At 39.8% G+C, this 21917-nt stretch overlaps 1 protein-coding gene across 1 annotated transcript in view; it reads left to right on the forward strand.

The window, feature by feature from the left end:
• Positions 1-1716: 1716 nt before the first annotated feature.
• The window catches only part of LOC126183564 (pancreatic lipase-related protein 2-like), a 144314-nt gene continuing 124113 nt past the window's right edge, over positions 1717-21917 (forward strand). Inside the window, exons 1-2 of the mRNA XM_049925642.1 lie at positions 1717-1871; positions 2753-2839. Coding sequence (XP_049781599.1) covers positions 1784-1871; positions 2753-2839 — 175 coding nt within the window. The 5' untranslated portion in view covers positions 1717-1783. The remainder of the gene's footprint in view (positions 1872-2752; positions 2840-21917) is intronic.

Here is a 21917-nt window from a genome sequence, read left to right on the forward strand (position 1 = left end):
TATGACAAAAATGAAGAAATAAGACTGAAGAGAATCCAGTTTTAAAAGCAGCATTCTTGAATAAAGAGAAAATTCAAAGAAGGAAGAAAGAACGTTTCTAATTGCAACTATACATACACAAGACACAGGAATTAAGAAGAAGAAATCTGCAAGAAGGAAGAGAAAACAAAGGGTGTAGCAGAAAACTACTGTAATAATACATGAAACACATCACAGAGTTTCATTGCTGGGTAAGGCAGTGGCAAGGGTGAAAAGGAACATGCCAATACCATCAAGAAAGCAAATAGAAGTCCTGAAGCCTACTATAGGTGGTCTCTCTTCTACGAAAGAAAACCGAGTAGGTTTTGTCAATCTTGAACGCGAAAGGTGCGTCGATGTTTTTGGCGCTAAAATACGAATATCAGTCCAGAAATTTTACCAGATGAATGAGTATGCTCTCCAATAAAAATGCAAGTTTGTGAAGACATTCCAGAGGTGAATGCATAAACAAAGATTATTTCTCAACCTAAATGTGAAACAGATGTACAAAATTTTTAGAATGAAAAAACCTGATGTCAAGATAGGACATACCTGAATCTTGTTCACAGTAACCAAAGACCAAAATGTATGCCTGTGTATGCATCGTGAAAATACAGAGCTGTTGTTAATAAAAATTACTCTTAACACGTTCAGGTCAATTCAGCTTTCCTCAGGTCAATTCAGCTTTTCTCGTGGCAGCAAAAAACAAACTCTTACAGTTAAACTACATTCTGTTTGTCAGATGGGTCGGTTTATAATTGTTAATTATCACTCAAGTCACTCAAGAAAATATGGAGATATCTATACATCTTGGAGAGCTCTGCATGTAAGATTTATGCAGTTTTATAACTGACAATGAATACTATTAAACTGAACATCATCTTTGATATCGTACCATCATCACCTACATGTAATGTAAAGCTTAGAAGAAGAACTCTCCATAATAAACATACAGAGCAAACGGGAAGAATTTCGGATCTTTTAGAGGTGTTACTGAATCGCTAGTTAATAGTTCAAACGTTCCACTCGGTTAATAACTAGTGTACAATGGCTAATTCTAAGGGTAGGCCTACTGCTGCCTATGTGCTACGTTGAAATTTGGGAACTAGACTTGATGTTTATCATACACATTTTGTGCTGATCAGTGGAAGCAGACAAATTTGATATCGAAGCCCAGGCGGAAGCAGAACTCGTTTTAACGTGACGGAATAACACACTGCTTCTGTATCTCTTATAATATAGTGGCGTTCGAATGAATTGCGCTTCGCTTTTTCACAAATGAACAGTAAGCTATATTTGTTAGCAGAGAACATCATTACGACTTTGCTGTTTCATATGAACTCTACTGCGTCTTGTATTAATGATCCAGAATATTTTTTAACCTTACTTCGAATCAGCGAAGTATGATTTCAGATGCTTCATAATGGAATGACAGCCACTTTTAATGCATTTAGCGTTGAAAATGTTAGCATCATAACATGGAGCCAGAGCAAGCTGATCATCTTCCACGTAACGAAATTAGCATTACACATCTATGCGAAAGATTACATGTTATGACGTACTCGTCAAAGTTACTGCCTGTTCGTTAAGTCAGGTTGTATGACATAACCAGTGCCGAGTTTCTATTGGATAAGCGGAGGATGCGGCGGTGAAATTGAAAGTTGAGTGAAAGTGACCCACTTGCTTTCAAGGGACGTAATGGACACACAGTGTTGGATTGTGTCGTGCAAGCCGGCTGCTGTACCTCAGTTACGAAGAGGACAGCATGAAGCTATTCGGACGTATTTCGCTTCTTCTTTTTCTCCTGTCGTGCGAAGATGGACTGTCGCGTGCTAATCTGAGTCAACTTGGTGGTAATGTACACGCGCGCTTCGCAACCACTGCCGATGCGTTACACTTTCTTTCACAAACTTATTCGTCGCTATTATAAGAAGTGATTCAGCTATAAAGATAACAACGCTACTGTTGTTGCTTAGATAGTCAGTAATTGCATTTATGTAGTGTCTGAGTCCCAACATTGTACAGAAAACAGTCAAATCGTTGCACGAACGTTTATTTACTTTACGCAGTATAATACCAATATTACAGGGCTGCGTTTTTAAAAAGGCGATATGTCTGTGACAAAAGAACCGTAGTAAATGAGGTGAAATATAGGTTTCGTCGATCAGGAATAGGTCTACTCAGTACGCCCTATTTTGTCCAGCAACCGAAAATCAGTCGGTTTAATGGTTCAAATGGCTCTGAGCACTATGGGACTTAACATCTATGGTCATCAGTCCCCTAGAACTTAGAACTACTTAAACCTAACTAACCTAAGTACATCACACAACATCCAGTCATCACGAGGCAGAGAAAATCCCTGACCACGCCGGGAATCGAACCCGGGAACCCGGGCGCGGGAAGCGAGAACGCTACCGCACGACCACGAGCTGCAGACCAGTCGGTTTAATAAGACAGTGGTTGCTTACAAAACTACACCTTACACTTGACCTGTAACTCCTGTATGTGTCTTTAATGTGGTGATCGGTGATCGTCTGATTTCAAGTATGGTACCGGTGAAGTTTTTATTAAGCACAGGTGCACTACTCTACTCTCCACTTCTTATGTTTAAGACTAACTTTGTTTTACTTGCTAAAATCGGCCGTGTATTATATATCAACATTTTTTGTTGCTAATCGCGGTTCTGATTTTGCGCCTTACGGTCCATTTCTATATTTTTCCTTTACTATTTCAGAGAGCTATAGGATGGTTCGTAGCAGAATTGCGGACAGGCGTCAGGGAAGGAGCAGAGCGAGGCTTATGCGGAAGGAAGTATGCTATGGTACGAATTGTTCCCTCACGATCATTACTGTAGAATAAACGTGGATGTTCATTGTTTGTGCAAGTTTTGCTGAATTCGAAAATAAATTCAAAATTCCTGTTGTATTTAGGTCATAATTATATATAGTTTACAGTGATTGCTTGAAAGTGTGTGAACCTCTTAGAAAGACTGAGCTCTAACGAAATTATGGTTTCATTTGTTAAACTGTTACAGCTCTCATCAAATAATTCTTTCACACTCTTCTATAAGATTTAGCCTCACACTTTTCTATAACATTTATCCTCGTGCCTATTTGCAAAACTTGCCTCTGTATCTTTGCATCCATTTCCTGCAGAATTCATACAGTGTAACTTGGTTCACTTTTTGTGTAAAAAATAGTCTTAGTAATTATGGAGTTATTCAGAAGATAAGAGAGCAGCTGCCACCACTTGTATGTAAGTTACTAAACCTTGGGATGTTCTTTCTGGCTTAGACCTAGTTTACTGTATAGATATTGTCATAATGTACAATCCAAATTTTATGCACTGAATGCCTGGTTTTCTGGAATGCTTTTTGGACAAGAACAGTCCCAAAGTTTGGACTTCTGTTTAAGTGTAGCTCCCCCTTTAACTTTACTGATGAGCTGGTTCTCAGGTTGAAGCAGGATGGTGTTAATCAGTTTCAACAAGAGATGGCTAAGAAAGCACAACTGTATTCAAATCAGTGGTTGAGCTGGTAATTGCTTAATTTGTCATCATTGTGTATTTATCCTAAATACATAGCTCACATCAAGACAGTGAACTAAACTAAAATTTGCTTATACGATCATTCGCAATCACCTAGAATTTGCCTCCTCATAGTAAAATGACATGCCACCCATTATTAGCAATTTGATTTAAATTATGCTTCAGCAACCATAGTGATATAGAAAGTGCAGATTTGAATGAATCAGCCATTATATTAGTCTAATATACACAAACACCTCATGGTATTACATCAGAAAGCAGACATAAAATAGTTTCTGAAGCATCTGAGAAATACTAGCAAGTTCCTATTTATGTGATGAGCATTTTACTGCAAAGAATTTTCTTGTCCAAATGCTGGGATGGTTCCTTTGAAAGGGCACGGCCGACTTCCTTCCCCATCCTTCCCTTATCTGATGAGAATGATGACCTCGCTTGGTCTCTTCCCCCAAACAACCCAATTTTCTTGTCCATATTTCTGTTCCCTATATATTCAGTACTGCACTAAAATATCTGCTATTTCTCTGAAAGACATACTTTGAAACTGTTTTAAATTTACCACTTGAGCTCCCACCCTATTATTTCATGTAGGCTATAACATTTCTCTCTGTAAGCAGTGTAAAAATGCTTGCAGCCTCATGATGTTTATTTCACATGGTTTGCTGTCTAACTTGTTAACTGTCATTATTTACCTGAAGGTTTGGATTTCAATGTTCAGTTTACTCTGTGTTTTCTTCTGTCGTTTTCTATGACTCTTACTTTTGGAAATACTTGCGTATGTGAAAAATGTCAATTTAAGAGTATCCTTGAATCAGCAAGGTCATACTTAATAAACTATTGAGGTGTTCAGACCATTTTTCAGATTGATGACTATTTTATTTGTTATCTATGCATTATGTGCACTGTAGTACATATATGACTATAATTAATATTTCTGCAGATTTATATTTGCCTTTTTTGTTTATGGTCTTGCATTTAATCTTACGAATACAAGTGCATCTCTCATACTTGATAATTTGTAGGACTGGTGGCATGTGATTGTTTCTCAATTTGTACTCAAACTTTTGTAAGCTTATGAAAAACTTTCAAGTATCTTGGTTATCTGATATTGTCAGCAACAGAGTGACCTCTGAATTTGAATAAGTTAATCTTCCTACCAGAGAACTTTATTTATAAACTTAACAATGGAAAGTTCAGGTTAGAATATCAACAATTATGGAAAGGATGGATAGCTACTCACCATGAAGATGACACGCTGAGTTGTAGACAGGCACAAAAAAATGACTGTTACACACTTAGGTTATGGTCAAAGCCTTCATCAGAAAAGAAAGGAAAATACGCACATATTCACACAAACAAGCAAATCTCACCCTCACATAATTGCTATCTCCAACTGCTGTAACTCATTTCAGCAATTTAAACTGACTTTTTCAGATCTGAAAAAGTATTACAGTTTTTTTACAGTTCAGTAAAATATTTTTATAATGAATAATGATTATTACATTGTAAAAAGATTTGTTTTCATTCAAAAATATAAATGTGACAGTCTGTTTTTGCCAAGGAATAGCATCTGCTCAGATCCTATTACCCAGTAAGTTAATCTTGAACGAAACAGGTCAATTGCAAAATCAAGTATCCTTAGTTACTATTCAGTATCCTCAGTGCATTTACTAACAAATTTACCTTTAGAGGAGACAGTGTTCATTAGTGGGGCTCATGCTTCTTTGTCATTGCTATTAAGTATATGTTGTGACCCACCACACTGGTTTTGTTTTGGCACTGCTGAAAATTGATCTGGAGGTCCAGGTTTGATTTCAGCTGAATTCTTCTGATATTAACAGAGTAGGAAGGTCTGAAATGGAATCCAGTTGTCAACTATATTACCCAGGACTAATTTAAGGCTCAAGTGAAACAACAGACTGCTTGGGGCACCAATTTGAGAGGGGCACCAGAGGATCCACTGTTCGTAGTTTGTACACAGGGTGCATCATAATCAGTAGTGAAAACAGTAATTTTCACACTCACTAATAATCTACCGCAATATTATTGCACCAAATTTATAAATACAGTAAGCAGATCCAGAAGGATGTAAGTTTCAGGAGTCATTCAGAGATGAAGAGGCTTGCACAGGATAGAGTGACATGGAGAGGTGCATCAAACTAGTCTTTGAACTGGAACCCACAACAACAAAAACTACAGATTAAAATTGCCTGCGAGTCCCCAAAACCAAACAATAATGGTTCTCAATGGAAACTAATATAAAACTAAGTTTTAGTTATAGATAGAAAAATCACTGACTGAGAGTACTACTATTCACTAGGCACTCACATAATGTTAGGTTTTATAATATTGAGCCTAGTGGTAATAGAAACCACATGCTCATCAGTTGGTGTACTGTACAATGCAAGTCTAGGTAGGGCCACGTAAACAGCAGTGGAAGTCATAGTTCACTGTCAGAGACAAAGTCAAATAATGGCAAGTGGGGAAGACATCACTACCACCTGGCCTTACATTTGCTTGCTACGGAAGTTCAAGTGACTGATCTGTAATAGTACATTTCTGCTGTAGGTGCTCTTTCCAGATATTGGTGATATTACACATATCAGTATGTTTGTATCTGCCATTTGCATGTGCAGCTGGTATAAACTACCTTTTAACATGGTGACAAAGTATATTAGCCTATATTTATTGCCTATTAGTGTCTACCACTACTACAGCACTATTAGTAGAAAGTGATTATGCTTGTCCATTATGGATATTTTAGAACCAATGACTGTTAACTGAATACAAATACATAAAACTGCAACACTTTACTTTTTTGAATAATTATCTATTATTCCATTAACTGGGTTTTGAACCTTTTCAGGTTCATCTTCAGATGGTTTTCTGGAAGTTACATCAATATTTCTAGCATAATGCTAGGTGCTGGAGTGAGACAGTATGGGTGGCTTTTTTTTGTTTGTGTCCATCTGTCTGCTTCATTTTGATGGCCAGTTGCTACATAAGTTAGTAAAAAATTGTTGACATTTCTCATGAATGATGTTAAACTGATTTTACAAAATAGAAAGAAAAATGACGAGGTCTGTTATAAGTTTTTAGTGACATTTATAGGGAAACTAATTTTTATGGTGTAGCCTGAGACATCTGAAACTACTGATATGTAACCAGTAAAAAATAAATATAAGCTAAAGCCAGGCCAGGCATGGTGTACCAAACTTCAAATATGCAGCATGTGCAGGCCACAGGCATGACAAGGCCCAGCCTGTCACTAGGCATTGCTCAGTCCTTCCTGGAAGTAGTCAGTACAGTACAACATTTTATTTAACATTGCAGTATGACATTTTTCTGTTGGCATAATGTTCCAAGTTCAGCAAAATCATGCTCTCAGCACTGTTAACCTTCGCTATTTGTTTGTGGTATGAAGGATGTTCACAGGTCCAGGGGCTGTTTGCACTAAAAGAGGCAGTCTACAATATATTGTCACAATCCTTTAAAATGAATGCATATGACAGAAGAGAGGGATGAGAATTCTTAATTCGCATAAGAGACAGGTACTGCATATTTGCTAAGGAATGACATTATGATACCAAGCAGAAAGAATTTAAAGACTTAGTTGGCAATGAAAGAGCAAATATAAATGGGATTCATTATTCTGTACATCAGACAGCCCTTTGTGCTAAATTTTCAGGCCTGAAACATCTGAAGAAATTGGTGGTAGGAATAGTAAAATTTCTGTAGTGGTAAACATTATTCCATTGTCATTTGTAACAGTTTTGAATCAAACTGAACAAAGAGAGTGGAGACAAAGAAGAAGTAAGATTTTGTTTAACGTCCTGTTAATATCAAGGCCATTAGAGATGGAGTACACACTTGGATTGTGTCAAGGATGGAGAAGAAAACTGGCCATGTCACTTCAAAGGAATCACCCCAGCATTTGCCTAGAGCAACTGTACACATGACCGTAAACATTTCATATAAATGTGTATATTTTTAACGTGGCAATACATGAACTAGTGTGATATGTTGGCATCAGTTACAGCTTACAGTGATGGTAAAAGTGTATGTGAAGAAACTGTAATAGAGCTGCCTTGAATCTGGTTTCAGCACCACAGTTCTTTCCTTGTCATCATTCTATTGGAACTGGTATGCCCTAGCCTTCCTACAACAAGTAACATGACTTCTTAGCCATTAACTGTGGAAAATAAAATTTAGCATGCACTGCACTTGGAATTTCACCATTTACAACTAATTTCCAAAGATGGAAGAAGTTGTAACTGACAGAAATAATTCCAAAACTGATTGAGGATTGAACAACAAACTTTGGGATTTAGTATATTATAGTAATTTATTCATATACAGTTCATTTTTATAATTATATGATATTTTTCAGCTTAATACAAGGCAAAAACATAACTTGTATACCTACACATAAATTGTGAGGATAAGAATCCTAGGTCAAGATCACTAAAACTTCTTTATACAGTACCAGTTTCAGCTCATTGATGAGCCACCTTCAGATTACAGAAAACTGCATGAAAGAACTGCATGAAAGAGGTTAACAACAGCAAAATACATACAAATACACACTTTTTTTTACATATGGACTATATGATAGTTACCACTGTTAGTCACCTCTCATTTAAACACAAGAGTGGCAATATGAGAGCTGGAGACATATACGACCAATGTTGCACAGTATGTAATCATGACAACCTACTTTCTGTAAGGTTATAACTTTATACCACTTATGAAACATACTTTTTACAACTTTATTTTTGTCATGATGTATAATAAATAAATAAATACATTAAAAAACTTTTAAAAAACTCAGTGCATACATGACAACCAGAGTGATTCAGCTCAAAAGATTATGATGATTGGTAATGCCTGGTGGCTGATACTCACAGCATAAAGAAATAATTTTGATTGTCGCATTTCATAGACTGGAAGTTTAAATACGAAATGTATTATGCTATTGTTTGCCTCTTTTATGCAATTTTCTGTGTTTTAGATCTGAAGATGATTCATCTATAAGCTGAAACCAGTAATCAACAAAGCACTTCTAGCAATCTTGACCTAGGATTTTTGTCCAAATATTTTAACATAACAGATCATCTGTCTTCCAATTTGAAAAAGTCAGATAACAGCACAGACATAAATTTTTGCATGTATATTAAGAGAGGGATAGAATTGGTAGTCAAACATGTTCTTATTAAAGGAAGCACCCTGGTATTTCCCTGAAATGATTAAAGAAAACCATGGTAAACCTAAATCAGAATGACCAGACAGAGCATGAAATCCCATTCCCCTGAATCTGAGGAGAGTGCCTTAACAAATGCACTACTTCATCTGGGTTACACCTAGTGTGCAGTGATCCTTTGTTTATATGGAAGGTGGTCATAACCAGTGTGAATAGCTTGTAAGAGTGTTACAGGGTTCATTGTGCTGAGAATTTATTGTTAAGAAAAAAAGTTCAATATCTTTCACTGTTTCTGAGTTAATTAGTATTCAAGTTAGCCAATCTGGCCATTGCACATGCAAATTCAAGCAGACCACCACAGATATTATAACCAAATGTGTGTCCTTCATTTGATTTCCTAAAACCGAAAAGAAATTGGACATGGGGTGGTAATAAGGATTGAATCCAAGCCAAAAGCTGGCCAGTCTGCCATCTATGCTATGAGAACAACTGGCACTAATTGTATCTGACAGACCACTTGAATTTGCATGTGCAGTGGCCTGATTGGCTCACTTCAATGCTAATTAATTTGGAAATGATGTAATGTATCAATTTTTTTCTTAACAATTATTTCTCCTAAATTGTAGCTGATATATCGACAATATAAGGATTCTGATCTGAGCCATAGGACATGGTGGTCATGTGTACATGCTTCCTTATGTGAATGATTTTTTTTCTGTGTGTGTGTGTGTGTGTGTGTGTGTGTGTGTGTGTGTGTGTGTGTGTGTGTGTGTGTGTGCGCACGCTTTTCATTTTCTGATGAAGGCTTTAGTCGAAAGCTAATATGTAAATATGCCTCTCGGCAACTCAACATGTCATCTATGTGGTGGGTAGCAATCTATCTTTTCCTTACACTGTTGATATTACAATGTGGAATTGCCACTGTTTGGTTATAGCTAATATAGCTATACACTGTTCATAATGTCTCTCAACACATACCACTGCACACACCATACAAATGCAGATGACTTTAGGACCATGACCATATTGCCACACCTGTGTTACATCTCCATGTTTTCCCTTCTGTCTATTTGAAAAAAAAAACAGGGTCTGCATTTCTCTATGATGAGTATAAATTGAGTTCAGGAAGGTGATGGGACATTAGTATTATGAATAGAACATATGGACAAAGGAAATAAAATTGCACAAATGAAACAAAAATTGGTGGAAAATACACTCCTGGAAATGGAAAAAAGAACACATTGACACCAGTGTGTCAGACCCACCATACTTGCTCCGGACACTGCGAGAGGGCTGTACAAGCAATGATCACACGCACGGCACAGCGGACACACCAGGAACCGCAGTGTTGGCCATCGAATGGCGCTAGCTGCGCAGCATTTGTGCACCGCCGCCGCCGGTGTCAGCCAGTTTGCCGTGGCATACGGAACTCCATCGCAGTCTTTAACACTGGTAGCATGCCGCAACAGCGTGGACGTGAACCGTATGTGCAGTTGACGGACTTTGAGCGAGGGCGTATAGTGGGCATGCGGGAGGCCGGGTGGACGTACCGCCGAATTGCTCAACACGTGGGGCGTGAGGTCTCCACAGTACATCGATGTTGTCACCAGTGGTCGGCGGAAAGTGCACGTGCCCGTCAACCTAGGACCGGACCGCAGCGACGCACGGATGCACGCCAAGACCGTAGGATCCTACGCAGTGCCGTAGGGGACCGCACCGCCACTTCCCAGCAAATTAGGGACACTGTTGCTCCTGGGGTATCGGCGAGGACCATTCGCAACTGTCTCCATGAAGCTGGGCTACGGTCCCGCACACCGTTAGGCCGTCTTCCGCTCACGCCCCAACATCGTGCAGCCCGCCTCCAGTGGTGTCGCGACAGGCGTGAATGGAGGGACGAATGGAGACGTGTCGTCTTCAGCGATGAGAGTCGCTTCTGCCTTGGTGCCAATGATGGTCGTATGCGTGTTTGGCGCCGTGCAGGTGAGCGCCACAATCAGGACTGCATACGACCGAGGCACACAGGGCCAACACCCCCAATATGGTGTGGGGAGCAATCTCCTACACTGGCCGTACACCACTGGTGATCGTCGAGGGGACACTGAATAGTGCACGGTACATCCAAACCGTCATCGAACCCATCGTTCTACCATTCCTAGACCGGCAAGGGAACTTGCTGTTCCAACAGGACAATGCACGTCCGCATGTATCCCGTGCCACCCAACGTGCTCTAGAAGGTGTAAGTCAACTACCCTGGCCAGCAAGATCTCCGGATCTGTCCCCCATTGAGCATGTTTGGGACTGGATGAAGCATCGTCTCACGCGGTCTGCACGTCCAGCACGAACGCTGGTCCAACTGAGGCGCCAGGTGCAAATGGCATGGCAAGCCGTTCCACAGGACTACATCCAGCATCTCTACGATCGTCTCCATGGGAGAATAGCAGCCTGCATTGCTGCGAAAGGTGGATATACACTGTACTAGTGCCGACATTGTGCATGCTCTGTTGCCTGTGTCTATGTGCCTGTGGTTCTGTCAGTGTGATCGTGTGATGTATCTGACCCCAGGAATGTGTCAATAAAGTTTCCCCTTCCTGGGACAATGAATTCACGGTGTTCTTATTTCAATTTCCAGGAGTGTAGAATGTAAAGAGATTTGTCATGTTTAGGCAACTGACTTTATCAGCTGTAGTTTTCTGTTCTCTGTATATGATTTTCCCACTAAAATATGAGCTTCATTCTGGAGAGTGAAATAATAAAATTAAAGTTGAACTGCACACTTGTTTCTTAGAACACTTGTATCCATAAGGACATAATTTAGTACCAAACACAATGAAATTTCTTTCTTCCAGTTCTGAAAATGATGAAGACTCTTGTGAACATTATTTATCATGCTGCCGTCTGCTGGGTACATTTTGTATGTTGCTTGCAGGAATGAGAAATAAGTGGAGTAGATGAACAATTTACTTCGCAGTAACTCTAGAGTTCACAGAATATCTTGTATTTATATTATGTACCCAATGAAATTATCTGATGTATGACTCCTGCAGACAGAATAACTGAATGTTACAAAGGAGCACAAACTGTTTCCCACTCATCATTGTTTGATTACATTCATATATTCTTTTAAAATATCTTTAAATATATAGGTATTTAAGAGTCATGGTGTAATATTTCACTTACAACTTATTCTCTTCCACACTGATATCTACACAGCACATGTTTTATTCCTGTAAGGTTTTGTTGTCAATAAATACTTTTAAAATAAATGCTCAGAAGATCGGTCTCCAGTCATACTGAAGGAAAATGACTGCAATGAAGAAACAGGTTTTAAAGCTTTCTGGATAATGAGTAGTAGCTGCAGAGTAATGATAACTGGGCTACTAGCTTTAGTAGACATGTTTTTTGATGGTCATAATTAGTACATAGCTACTAATGGAGGAAACATCATACAGTATTATTGTGGTGCAACACCACCTTTTAGTAAAATGTGCCTGTGGCTCTCGTTGTCACTAAAAACTGAAGGTAATGGATCAGTGTGACTTGAGCAGACATGCAGAAGTTCTTGGCTTGGTCCAGATATTGTACTTATCTGAGGGAAATTTTAGTTAGTTGTTTATTGATCCATAAATCATTTACAAAATGGTATCAGACAGGTCATCTTAATTGAAAAAGGAAACAATTTTTAAAAAAATAAGCTAATCCATGCACACATTGATACACTCGTGTTCAGAAAAAACAGAATACCTTGAATGACTAAAGATAGGATGTTCATATTCACAGGACATGTGCATCAGTATGTTCTGCAGACATCATAACCATTTGAAACTTGTCAACCCATGGGTTGTAACTCAACATCGATATCGTGGTGCAACACCACCTTTTAGTAAAATGTGCCTGTGGCTCTCGTTGTCACTATAAACTGAAGGTAATGGATCAGTGTAACTTGAGCAGACATGCAGAATGCCTCACAGACACATGTGTGAACTGCACCATCAAATCAGTGAGTTTGAAAGAGAGCACATTATTAGCATGAGAGAGTGTGTTGTGTCCATCTGGGAAACTGCTGCTTGTCTCATCTGAACAGCACTGCAGGGCAGAGATGCATCCTCCGTGGCTCTGGTGCAACAGTGGAACAGGGTAACACACCATTCACTATCAGGGGTGACAGTCTGTCACTGTTTATTATGGCATAGGTTGTGTGTGTGTCATTCACTTCTCCACCTACCTTTGATGAAAGTGCAGAAATATGCTAGATGGCCATGATATATGGAATGATGTCACTGGGGACAAGAATCACATCAGATAGTGGTTTTGGCTGAATACAGGTTTTTTTTGTTTGAAAATGATGGCCGCATTTTGGTTCACTGCAGACAAGGGGAGTGGCATCATAGTGATTACATTCACACAAGACATGCAATGCCAGTCAAGACCTTATGGTGTTGCATGATATTGAGTACAACCACAAATCACAGTTTTTGTGTGTCCAGAGTACTGTGACCTATGTGAATGACATCCTGCGACCTGTAGCAATACCCTTTCTGTGCAACACCCCAGATACCATTTTTCAGCAAGGAAATGCATGACCACATGTTGCTGCATGAACACATGTCTTCTTGGTGTCACAGGATGTCACCCTTTTGCCGTGGCCCACTAGATCACCAGACTTGTTGCCAATCAAAAATGTATGGGATATGGTGAAATGACAGGTGCAGTGCTGTGACCCAGTGCCAACCACCACAGATGAACGTTTGAACCAGGTGAATGCAGTATGAATGGCCAGACCACAGGATGCCATTCATGCCTTATGCACATCAATGCCATCACCAGGACACATGCTAACCAAGGGGACTGAAACGCTAATCATTTCTGCAGAACATATTGATATACATGTTCTTTGAATATGAATGTCCTATCTCTAGTCATTCAAGGTGTTCTGTTTTTTTTTCTGAACATGAGTGTATTATCTTCTACACTATTCTTCTTATGCACTGCTGAAAAAGAAAGCACTGTGAAGGACAGGAGGAAACAAAATAAGACTTCACTGATTGAAGGTGTGTGTGACTTTATTTCAGTGACTACAAAACTGAGCCACATTTACAGAGAACTTTGCAGCATGATTCCACTTGTCAGTATGGCATTGTAACCCCTCTGCCCCTGTTGCATGCACTTATTCTGTTGTGAAGGGCCATAAAGCTGGTGTATCTTTTCCTGAGGCAAGTTAGTACACAACTGTTATAGCTGCTCTTTTATATCTGGATACTGGCACTGGGACAGAGTTGACATCTGACCTGGTCCCACACATGTTCTATCGTGGACAGATATGGGGATCTTTGTGGCCTCAGGAGCACATCATCATCCTGTAGACAATTCATAGAAACATGTGCCCTCTGCAAATTAATGTTGTCCTGTTGAAAAATGGCACCCCAATACTGTCACATGAGAGTTAACACACAAGAACGTAGGGTGCCCATGACGTATCATTGTGCCATCAGAGTTTCTCAGTCACTACCAGCTGTTATCTGAAGTCATATGCAATTGCTCCCCACACCATGACATCAACAGTAACACTGCTGTGCCTCTCCAAAACACTGGAAGAAAGAGACCTTTCCCGAGGTTACCACCATTCTCACCAATAATGGTCATCTGGGGTAGTGATGAACTGTTATTCATCATTGAACACAATGCAACACCAGTCATCAGCAGTCCATGCTTCCCAGTCATGGAACTACTCCTAACACAGCCATTCACGTTGTGGTGTTAATGGCAGCCCACTCATAGGACGGTTATTTCCTATATTGGCTGCTACTAGTATCTGACCACTTGTACAGGATGACACAGAATATTGCAAGGAGTCCATTACTTGTTTTCAGATGGCTGGTGCAGTTGTAAAGGGTGGCAGTGTGATGTGAATAATACAGCAATCCTCCCTTGTAAAGGTCAGACGTGGTTGACCAGAACTTTGACAAATGGAGAACCACAACAAAGCCCTTTCCAATCTCTGTCATGTGCTGATAAGACTGCCTCACAGAAGTAAGTGGCATCTCCATATCCTTTACAGTGAGCACTCAACATTTTGTACTGTCCACCTCCCTTATTTACTCTACCAGGCCTGGTAACAATGATAAATACAATCAACACTAATGCACCCTATTGGACATTCTGTCTGCTACAGAAAATTGCAATTCTCATTATTTGCATGGTAACCAATGCAGTGTATGTGTACAAAGTTACATTGACATCCAACCATGTCTCCTGGGTGCTTCACTTTTCTTGCCATACAATGTACCTATTATGGTACTGATATGCAAAGTCATTAACTTGATAAACAGAATAGTTCCATCTACACAATTTCACAACCTGCTATTTTGTGTGTTTCATTCAAATGGGTAATTGAGAACAGCATGCTTCATAAAATTCTTTGTTTTGAATAGCTTATGTCCACAGCAAATTCATCCAAAATTGGTGAATGGTTAACTCAACTCTACATTTTCATTTGAAGCAGTAGTTTTTTTTTTTTTTTAATTTTAAAGGAAATGGGTATCAGAATTCAAGGAATTCAGTCATAAAGCCTGCTTTAAAACTGTGATGGTTACTGACGATACTAATATACTAATAATGGGCCTAAATGTATCATTCATGCCACACATAGCCAGAAAAATAACAGAGCAGACTACAGCTGTGCCACAGCTAACGAATTAACCATTATTCATACTAAGACTCATACTGTGCAATTCCAAACAAATGCAAGAGATGTACAGTCACCAGTAATAGAGAGCAATATGCACTAGACGAGGCTCCATGTGTGAAGTTCCTAGACGTTCAACTGGATAACAAAATGAAGTTTGTCAACTTTGTACCTAGAAATCCCTATCACTGTGTCGGCCTGTAGCCAGACTCCTAGACTACTTCACATACTTTTACTCGATACTGTCATGTGATATAATCTGCTGGGGCAATGCAGCTAATTTCAAAATGAGCATTTATTCTACAGAAGTGTACAGTAAAAATCTTGTGTAAAGCTGTCACCAAATGTCTTGAGAAGTCTTTTCAGGGGCCTAGGGACTCTAATACTTATATGCCAACTCATTAACTCTCGAGTGACATTTGTGGTTAATAAAAAGAATGAACTTCATTTGGATCTCTGTATTAGTGTTCCTTGCTCCTATAGCATTATACTGTCTCTGTCTATCATATTTAAACCTTGACAATGTAGGAAAAGACAGATTGGTACTTACCATAAAGAAGGTGCATTAAGTTGCAGACAGGAACACTCAAATACACCTACATAAAGCTTTTGGTCACAATGTTAATCAGCAGAAGATAAACACACATGATTCATACACACAAGCAAGCATAACATGACCACCAACTGCAGCATCTCAGGCCGGAATGCAGCTATTGATTGATTGATTGATTTCTTTATTAATCCATGTAACAATTTACATTGTGTGGATTTCGTCAGCAAAATCATATACAATACAATATACCTACAATTATACACATAAAATTTGTATTTACACATTTTTGAGGTACCTTAAATTAGTTTTATATCCTTGTGTAATTTGTAATTTTCTTATAGTACTGTACAATTTTGATTTCATATTATAATTATTTCCTCATGTATTACAATGCAGGCTACTTTAATTACGCTACATGTTTTAATTGAGATAGTCCATTACTGCGTAATAACTTTTATTTAATAAAAAAAATTTTAGTTTTGTTTTGAACTGTCCGATTGTGTCAATATCTTTTATTTTTTGGGGTAATTTATTATATAATTTGACAGCATTGTACAACAAGCTCTGCTGAGTTTTAACTTTATTTTTCCTCTCTAGATGCAGATTGTATTGGTTTCTAGTTTCATAGCTGTGTACTAAATAATTTTTCATATAGCAGTCAATATTTTTTTTTACACACATAACACTTTGAAAAATGTATTCACAGGGGACAGTAAGGATTTCCAGCTTTTGGAAATGTTCAAGGCAGTGAGCCCTACTGCCACTTTTGGTTATTATACGAATTGCTCTTTTCTGTAATTTGAAAACTATTTGAATATTTTTACTGTTGACTCCCCAAAATATTATTCCATAGGTAATAACAGAGTGGATATAAGAAAAATATACAGATCTGACACACGTAGTATCACAAACTGCAGTCAGAATTCTCAGAGCATAGCATGCTGTAGCGATTCTGTTACTAAGTATTTTAATATGTTCTTCCCACTTTAACTGACTGTCAACATGCATACCAAGAACTTTTGTGTAGTCTACACATTCTATAGTTTCATTGTTTAACTTAAAGTTGTTATAGTGTGGTTTTTTGCAGACATAGAAGTTAACAGCATTTGTTTTTTTAAGATTTAGTGTTAGTTTATTATTGGATGCCCACTCACGTACACTGTTTAGTGTTGGTTTGGCTTTTTCTTTTAGTGCATCTGGTGATTTGTCACTGATTAGAACATTTGAGTCATCTGCAAACAATATTGTTTGTCCATGCTTGATGCTCTGTGGAAAGTCATTTATGTAAATGAGGAATAGTACTGGGCCAAGGACACTACCCTGTGGGACACCTATATTTACATAATTTGGGTCTGAAGTATACTTTACAATATAGTTTGAGCAACTTGAAATATGTAAGATTTCAGTTATCTGTCTTCTACACTCCTGGAAATGAAAAAAAGAACACATTGACACCGGTGTGTCAGACCCACCATACTTGCTCCGGACACTGCGAGAGGGCTGTACAAGCAATGATCACACGCACGGCACAGCGGACACACCAGGAATCGCGGTGTTGGCTGTCGAATGGCGCTAGCTGTGCAGCATTTGTGCACCGCCGCCGTCAGTGTCAGCCAGTTTGCCGTGGCATACGGAGCTCCATCGCAGTCTTTAACACTGGTAGCATGCCGCGACAGTGTGGACGTGAACTGTATGTGCAGTTGACGGACTTTGAGCGAGGGCGTATAGTGGGCATGCGGGAGGCCGGGTGGACGTACCGCCGAATTGCTCAACACGTGGGGCGTGAGGTCTCCACAGTACATCGATGTTGTCGCCAGTGGTCGGCGGAAGTTGCACGTGCCCGTCGACCTGGGACCAGACCGCAGCGACGCACGGATGCACGCCAAGACCGTAGGATCCTACGCAGTGCCGTAGGGGACTGCACCGCCACTTCCCAGCAAATTAGGGACACTGTTGCTCCTGCTGTATCGGTGAGGACCATTCGCAACCGTCTCCATGAAGCTGGGCTATGGTCCCGCACACCGTTAGGCTGTCTTCCGCTCACGACCTACATCGTGCAGCCCGCCTCCAGTGGTGTCGCGACAGGCGTGAATGGAGGGACGAATGGAGACGTGTCGTCTTCAACGATGAGAGTCGCTTCTGCCTTGGTGCCAATGATGGTCATATGCGTGTTTGGCGCCGTGCAGGTGAGCGCCACAATCTGGACTGTATACGACCGAGGCACACAGGGCCAACACCCGGCATCATGGTGTGGGGAGCGATCTCCTACACTGGCCGTACACCACTGGTGATCGTCGAGGGGACACTGAATAGTGCACGGTACATCCAAACCGTCATCGAACCCATCGTTCTACCACTCCTAGACCGGCAAGGGAACTTGCTGTTCCAACAGGACAATGCACTTCCGCATGTATCCCGTGCCACCCAACGTGCTCTAGAAGGTGTAAGTCAACTATCCTGGCCAGCAAGATCTCCGGATCTGTCCCCCATTGAGCATGTTTGGGACTGGATGAAGCGTCGTCTCACGCGGTCTGCACGTCCAGCACGAACGCTGGTCCAACTGAGGCGCCAGGTGCAAATGGCATGGCAAGCCGTTCCACAGGACTACATCCAGCATCTCTACGATCGTCTCCATGGGAGAATAGCAGCCTGCATTGCTGCGAAAGGTGGATATACACTGTACTAGTGCCGACATTGTGCATGCTCTGTTGCCTGTGTCTATGTGCCTGTGGTTCTGTCAGTGTGATCATGTGATGTATCTGACCCCAGGAATGTGTCAATAAAGTTTCCCCTTCCTGGGACAATGAATTCATGGTGTTCTTATTTCAATTTCCAGGAGTGTATTTTTTAGGTATGACTGGAACCATTTGTTCACAAGTCCCCTTATTCCAAGTTCATCTAACTTATTTAACAATATGTTGTGATCTACTGTATCAAACGCTTTAGTTAGATCAAGAAATATACCAGTTGTGTAGTTCCCTTTATCTAATGCTTCTAGAATGTGTTTTGTGAGGTGTGCTGTTGCTGATTCTGTGCTTTTCCCTGATCGAAATCCAAACTGGTCAACAGACAGTAAGTTGTATTTATTTAAATAATTCATTAGCCTATCTTTCATAATAGTTTCTAATATTTTTGCAAAGCATGATAGTAGAGAAATTGGCCTATAATTTTCAATTATTCCTGCATCACCTTTTTTGAAGAGAGGTAGTAATTTCGCATATTTTAAATAGTCTGGAAAGTAGCCTTGCTTGAAAGATTGATTTATAATATCAACTAAAGGTGGAAGTAGGCTCTTGATACAGTCCTTAATTATAAAAATGTGGGATGCGTGCAGCAATCTGGAGGTGGCGGGGAAGGGGACTGGATAGCAGTATGTGGGTTGGGAGAGAGACAAACGCTGTGTAGTGGAGTGTGCAGGGACTAGAATGCCAAAAAAACACAGTGTCAGGAGGGTGTGGGGCAGGGAGATGAGGAAAAAAGCAGCAAAGAAGGAGCGGAATGGGGAAAGATGGGTGAGTGCATTAGCAGAGGGCGGCAAATAAACAGGATGGGAGATGGGAATGAGGAGGAGATGATACGACAGAGGGGGTGGAGAGTTTAGTCTGTACTTAATAGGAGGTATAAGAAAAAAATGCTAATTAACACAGCCATTTCCTACTTCTTCCCATTATTCCAAAAGTGAAAGAACAGGGCAACAGACTTTATTTCTGAAATACAGTATTATGTCTATGCCTTTTGAAGAAATCATTATTGAAAAGATTATTCTTGGGTTAAATGTAATGTTGTTTGTTTTTTCTGCAATGGTCTGAATGTATCAAATGATACTTCAGTAAAAATGAATCACAACCTACAGATCTGAAATTGAATCAAATAGCACAAATCAAATAATCTTACAGCATGCACACAATTTCTTACCTCAACAGGCTACATGTTGAAACATTCAGTGTGCTTTGAAAATGATCAAAATTTCATAGGCTGAAGTATTTAATTACAGGTTTTATTTATAAGATAATGTCTACACTCTATGAGGGGGGATAGTGATTCATATATAGCAAGATAAGTGTTGAACTGTGTGTTGATGATGTGGCCATTAGAGACTGATAACAAGCTGAGATTGGAGAACGATGGGTATGGCAACTGGCTGTGTCCTTTTTGAAGGAGCATTCCTGACAGTTACCTTGAACAATTACCTCACTTTGCACTAGTAATCATACAGTTTGTTTTCAAGAGGGAGTATGACACCTTGGACCTAATAATGCAAGAGGTACGACAAATGGTCTGAGACAGAAACTGGATGGAAAAAAAAAGATTGTTTAGCAGTTTCACATGTTACAATGTGTCATTTCTATGCTTTCTCAAAGCTGTGGAGCACAACCAACAAAACCAATATTTAGCTTAGTTACATTTTTATGAGTCTACAAACTAAAGCTATTAAGTGAAGTGATGTACATGATCACAACACTAGAATGAAATATAACTTCCCTTGGAAAAGAACAAAATTAAAAATTACAGCTCAAAGTCCATATGTCAATCGTTTGATTTTGTTTAATGGTTTAACAAACTACCAAAAACTCTAAGCACATGTAATGTGATTGATTTTAATCCATAATTAAAATATTTTCTGATAAAAAAATGTTTATATCTGACACTAGATTTTAAGATACTGCTTGTAATATGAACTAGTAGCATATCAACTATAAGTTATAAGACGCAAAAATTGTAGTGTGTAACATGATAGTGGAACTGAGATGAAGGGAGAGCCATCTGCCATAACAGGAACATACACTACTGAAATGACATCGTCACTCATCTACAAAACATACTGCAAATGATGTAACTAAGCTTACTGTACATGTTTTGCTATGGTGCAAAATGTATCATGGTGATGGGATATTAACAGCATTTAAATACAGAAACTAAGAGACAAGCTAGATTAAAAAATTCTTAATGTGTGTGAGTGAATTTAAGACTGCCTGTTGACATACCATACATGCAGTAGTGATTTGTGGAAGCAGAGACAATACACATGCAAGTGCTGAACTTGCAGTTGCATGGCAGAAGTGTCCAGAATTTTTTTTATCCCTCTTCAAGTGACTATAAGGGATGCATATTCATATACATGCCATCTGCTTGAATATGTAGGGCTAGTGGAAAGGAGGTGCACTATTGGTTTTTAAAGTGAGATATGCTCATCACTCATAGAGGCTGGCTGCAGTGGCAGACTCCTTGCTTCTCTGACCCCTGGGTGCTGGGAGGGTGAGGGTGATGGGGGAGGAGTGGTGTGGAGAGCCCAGCTGCTGGTCAAGACAATTTGGGCTCTAAACTCTTACTGTCATTTTTATTGACATATGTGTGGCAGACAAGCTTCAAGGAGCAGTGGTGGAAGGTTCAGTTGGTGGCTATAAAGTGGTAGAGTGAGTATGGACTAGGAAGGTCCTGCCACACTCTTATTTTTTTTCTTTTTCGTTTTAATTCAAGAAGTAATTATTGCCCCCTTTCCATATCATCTGTGATAGCAAGAAAACCCCCCCCCCCCCCCCATGAACCATGGACCTTGCCGTTGGTGGGGAGGCTTGCGTGCCTCAGCGATACAGATGGCCGTACCGTAGGTGCAACCACAACGGAGGGGTATCTGTTGAGAGGCCAGACAAACATGTGGTTCCTGAAGAGGGGCAGCAGCCTTTTCAGTAGTTGCAGGGGCAACAGTCTGGATGATTGACTGATCTGGCCTTGTAACATTAACCAAAATGGCCTTGCTGTGCTGGTACTGCGAACGGCTGAAAGCAAGGGGAAACTACAGCCGTAATTTTTCCCGAGGACATGCAGCTCTACTGTATGATTAAATGATGGTGGCGTCCTCTTGGGTAAAATATTCTGGAGGTAAAATAGTCCCCCATTCGGATCTCCGGGCGGGGACTACT

Source organism: Schistocerca cancellata, chromosome 4 (genome assembly GCF_023864275.1).
Source record: "Schistocerca cancellata isolate TAMUIC-IGC-003103 chromosome 4, iqSchCanc2.1, whole genome shotgun sequence".
Taxonomy (NCBI): domain Eukaryota; kingdom Metazoa; phylum Arthropoda; class Insecta; order Orthoptera; family Acrididae; genus Schistocerca; species Schistocerca cancellata.